This window comes from Triticum aestivum, chromosome 4A, assembly GCF_018294505.1.
Source record: "Triticum aestivum cultivar Chinese Spring chromosome 4A, IWGSC CS RefSeq v2.1, whole genome shotgun sequence".
In the NCBI taxonomy this organism is placed as follows: Eukaryota; Viridiplantae; Streptophyta; class Magnoliopsida; order Poales; family Poaceae; genus Triticum; species Triticum aestivum.
This window is the reverse complement of record NC_057803.1, coordinates 169,838,035-169,842,966: the sequence shown is the minus strand read 5'-3', so window position 1 is coordinate 169,842,966 and position 4,932 is coordinate 169,838,035. Positions and strand designations below refer to the sequence as shown.

Sequence of the window (4,932 nt, the reverse complement as noted above, 5' to 3'; positions counted from 1 at the left end):
AAATGTACTAATACATGTTTATATGCATCCAATTAAAAAAAATAGAACATCTTATATTTATGAACAAAGGGAGTATCAAGCACACTTCACATTTGCCAGAACTGTACAGTCTGAATTTGAACTAAAACCACGATGAGTAATTTCAAACGGAGGGAGTATTACTTAGTGCGTGCTTGGAATCGATGTAATTCGATACGGGGGTGTTTCACTTATACACGTATTGTATTGTACCGGCCGCTGAGCAATTTACGTCTGGAAATGAATCGGTGGCCGAGACGTGTATTATTTACAAATGTGTATTTAAAAGAAAAACGAAAATCCAAACAGGGCCTTAGCATCTTGCAAATCTGTCCTGAGCAGAGACATAGAGACGAACGAACTAGTGTATTACGGTTCAACCAATGAACGAATCCAGCTTTACAAGATGCTAGACTGTAGACAGCTAAAACAAATTAAACAGATTCCCATTATTGTTAGTTTCATCGCGACGACGAGGAGCTTCCATTCGATCTGCGCGAGAACAAACGACCAAAAGGCCGTGCGAGCCACCGCCGCCTGCCACTGCTTCCACCGTCGCTATCGCCCTCGACGTCGCGGCCTGCATTGCCACTGGATTCGTCGGCGGTTTCCTCGGCGCCATTGCCGGCCGGCTCCGTGGCCTCGTCCGTGGGCAGCTGGTACCTGCAGACGGGGCAGGAGCTGTTGGCCTCCAGCCACGGCAGGAGGCACACGTCGTGGAAGCGGTGCTTGCACGGCATCTCCTTGGCCTCGCCGCCAGCCGCGAACTCGTCCAGGCACACCGGGCAGGTCGCGGCCTCGCTTACCTTTACCGTTGGCAATGCGGCAACGGCCTCCATCTTCGCCGGCAGCGTGCCTTGCCGGCTCGGGTCGGTCTCGGCCAGGTACTCCAGCAGCAAGTCCAGCCCGGGGCCAAGAATCAACTCGCCCAGCGTCAGGCCTGGGCCCCTGGCGGCGGCGGCGGCGCCATTGCTGGCTCCTAGCTCTGGCATGAGCATGGCGTGCGCGTCGGCGGGGCTAACCAGCACGAGCCGCTCGAGCCCCGGGTCGGGCGCGTCGCCGTCGGCATCGGCATCGCCTTCCTGGAGCGCGTTGAGCAGCTGCAAGAAGGCGAGGTGGCGGTACTGTCTTCGCGCCAAGCCCGCGAGGTCGCCGCCGTCGAGCCCGTAGGAGACGCCGAGGAGGTCCATGAGGATAGGCGGCCACGGCGGACCCGCGAGCTCCGACCTCGCGCCCGCGTCATCTGGGCCGGCCCCTGTGGCAGTAGTACCACGGTCTCCCACGGCGTTGCTGCTCCGCCGGCCATCGGCCATCTCCTCCACGAATCCGGAACGGCAGTGCGGGCACTTGACCTCCTCGACGCCCAGCTCTGGCCTTACGATCACCGAGCACATGTGGCAATAGTATCTAGAAGTTGCACCGGGTTCCTCCGCCATGTCTTTCTCCTGAGTTCCTATCTCCTCGACCAAGAGCTGCGCATAGGAAGTTAGGAAACAGAATCAGGCATACTTGTGCGAAGATGCAAAATTTCACCGAGCCCCCAAAAAATAAAAATTGGGCAAATTAGCGCGCCTGGCTGAAACAAAGTTCCCCGGCCCTTTTCCAACAGAAAGAATAGGCGCACGAGCTAACGATACTCTTAAAACTTGAGACAGAAAGTACATAAACGCACGAAATCCTAGCCAAAGCATCGAACCTAAAACCAATCTCTAAAAGAGAAACATAATATGAAGATGGATAAAATTAAGAACTTACCAGCTATAAGAGAGACGGAGCTTCTTCAACAACACCCGAGAAATTAGCGCGCATGGAAACCAAAGCAAAAGTGTGAAGCAAGAAGAAGAATCGGAGGGGGGCAGGAGAGGAGAGGAGAGGAGAGGCGGGCGGATATGAGATATGTTTGATGCCAACGCAACTCTATCGGGTATTACTAAAACTCGTGGGCGCCTTGGAATAATTGGTGGCTTCTTGTTTTGCACATCGGCAGCGGAGAGCTCTAGTCCACGGAGACTCTCAAGCTGTCCTCCCGGCTAAAATTTTGTATAGATAGCTTTCGCCGCTGTCATGTCATGGTGTGGTAACGTGAGCAAACCCAAGAACAGGTCTGATCCATGGAATAGAGACGAGACGACAGGGACGGCTTTTGACGACTTCCTTTTTCGCTGGCGTATCCCTGACGAACCCAGTGACATTGGCGCCATCGATGAGCCGGAGAATGCATTCAATCGAGGAGGACGACTTATAAAGCCGTGATAGTTGACGCTCCGAAATTGTGTGTATTTTTGTAATTCTGTGACTACATATATATAGCGAGGGACTGAAGGATAATTGACCTGTGGTGTCGACGCATGGGCGTAGTGTGGGCGGAGCTACTTGGGTACTTGGTTGTACAAATGCACACTCACTGTTTTTTTTTTTTTTTGAAACAAGGTACACTCACTGTTTTTACAAGAACGTTAACTAAGTATGCAGTATAACTCGCACACATGCATCAAATAAATTAAAAACTTTTATAGAACTTTGTGCTAAAATTGTACTAGGATTGTGACAATTTGTTTGGATCATTGGAAATAATATTTATGGAAACTAGCACAATGTCGGGGCAGTGACATTGGCATTTGCGTGACCCGAAAGTGAACCTACATAGGCCACAACAACATATATTTAGCATAGGTAAAACGATCAGAATCAATCGGATGATCTCTTGGGGCCTGGCTGGTGCTAAGCCCCTCAAGACGTCCTTCCCGCGTCTGTTCAAACACTCGCGAAGAAAGAACAGGACTGTACAGGCGGCACTGCATGACAATGCTTGGATTAAGGACTTGGCGCATGGTAATGTAAACCCTTTGCTTCAGGAATTCTTGAACTTAGAGAGGCTGATAAGAACTGCTAGAACGAGTATGAGGCTGGGCCAGCCCGACGAGATCAGATGGAAATTCACGGCGAACGGGATCTACAGCACGTCATCAACATATCAGTCACATTTTCATGGATCGGTCCACGCCCCGTTCAGGAAATTCTTTTGGAGTGCCTGGGCTCCCGGTCGGCTCAAGATCTTCGCCTGGTTACTGCATCTTGATCGGCTGTGGTGCAATGACAGGCTTCAGAGATGGGGATGGGAAACCAAATACTTCTGCCAACTTTTCTTTCGACATCTTGATGTTGGGGAACGTAGTAATTTCAAAAAAAATCCTACACACACGCAAGATCATGGTGATGCATAGCAACGAGAGGGGAGAGTGTTGTCCACGTACCCTCGTAGACCGAAAGCGGAAGCGTTAGCACAACACGGTTGATGTAGTCGTACGTCTTCACGATCCGACCGATCAAGTACCGAACGCACGGCACCTCCGAGTTCAGCACACGTTCAGCCTGATGACGTCCCTCGAACTCCGATCCAGCCGAGTGTTGAGGGAGAGTTTCGTCAGCACGACGGCGTGGTGACGATGATGATGGTCTACCGACGCAGGGCTTTGCCTAAGCACCGCTACAGTATTATCGAGGTGGGCTATGGTGGAGGGGGGCACCGCACACGGCTAAAAGATCAAACGATCAATTGTTGTATCTCTAGGGTGCCCCCCTGCCCCCGTATATAAAGGAGCAAGGGGGGAGGTGCGGCCGGCCAGGAGGGGCGCGCCAGGAGGAGTCCTACTCCCACCGGGAGTAGGACTCCCTCCCTTTTCCTAGTTGGATTAGGAGTAGAGGGGGAAAGAGGAGAGAGGAAGGGAAGGGTGGGCGCCGCCCCCCTCTCCTTGTCCTATTCGGACTAGGGGGAGGGGCGCGCGGCCCTTGCCCTGGCCGCCTCTCCCTTCTCCACTAAGGCCCACTATGGCCCATGAAGCCCCCGGGGGGTTCCGGTAACCCCTCGGTACTCCGGTAAAATCCCGATTTCACTCGGAACACTTCCGATATCCAAACATAGGCTTCCAATATATCAATCTTCATGTCTCGACCATTTCAAGACTCCTCGTCGTGTCCGTGATCACATCCGGGACTCCGAACAACCTTCGGTACATCAAAACATATAAACTCATAATATAACTGTCATCGAAACGTTAAGCGTGCGGACCCTACGGGTTCGAGAACTATGTAGACATGACCGAGACACGTCTCCGGTCAATAACCAATAGCGGAACCTGGATGCTCATATTGGCTCCCACATATTCTACGAAGATCTTTATCGGTCAGACCGCATAACAACATACATTGTCCCCTTTGTCATCGGTATGTTACTTGCCCGAGATTCGATCGTCGGTATCTCAATACCTAATTCAATCTCGTTACCGACAAGTCTCTTTACTCGTTCTGTAATACATCATCCCGCAACTAACTCATTAGTTGCAATGCTTGCAAGGCTTAAGTGACGTGCATTACCGAGTGGGCCCAGAGATACCTCTCCGACAATCGGAGTGACAAATTCTAATCTCGAAATATGCCAACCCAACAAGTACCTTCGGAGACACCTATTGAGCACCTTTATAATCACCCAGTTACGTTGTGACGTTTGGTAGCACACAAAGTGTTCCTCCGGTAAACGGGAGTTGCATAATCTCATAGTCATAGGAACATGTATAAGTCATGAAGAAAGCAATAGCAACATACTAAATGATCAAGTGCTAAGCTAATGAAACGGGTCAAGTCAATCACATCATTCTCCTAATGATGTGATCCCGTTAATCAAATGACAACTCATGTCTATGGTTAGGAAACTTAACCATCTTTGATTAACGAGCTAGTCAAGTAGAGGCATACTAGTGACACTATGTTTGTCTATGTATTCACACATGTATTATGTTTCCCGTTAATACAATTCTAGCATGAATAATAAACATTTATCATGAAATAAGGAAATAAACAATAACTTTATTATTGCCTCTAGGGCATATTTCCTTCAGTCTCCCACTTGCACTAGAG

At 50.2% G+C, this 4,932-nt stretch overlaps 1 protein-coding gene across 1 annotated transcript; it reads right to left on the bottom strand.

Annotated features, from left to right (window-relative positions):
• Positions 1 to 365: 365 nt before the first annotated feature.
• LOC123085741 (E3 ubiquitin-protein ligase SIRP1) lies at positions 366 to 2,110 on the bottom strand. Its single transcript, XM_044507437.1, has 2 exons — positions 1,774 to 2,110; positions 366 to 1,490 (listed from the first exon to the last, which is right to left on the bottom strand). Exon 2 carries the CDS (start codon positions 1,452 to 1,454, stop codon positions 480 to 482), a length of 975 nt encoding a protein of 324 aa, XP_044363372.1. The 5' UTR covers positions 1,455 to 1,490; positions 1,774 to 2,110; the 3' UTR covers positions 366 to 479.
• Positions 2,111 to 4,932: the final 2,822 nt, after the last annotated feature.

Bases quoted from the DNA above. Each gene is read 5' to 3' on its own strand.
- LOC123085741 (XM_044507437.1), bottom strand. From the start codon at position 1,454: ATGGCGGAGGAACCCGGTGCAACTTCTAGATACTATTGCCACATGTGC.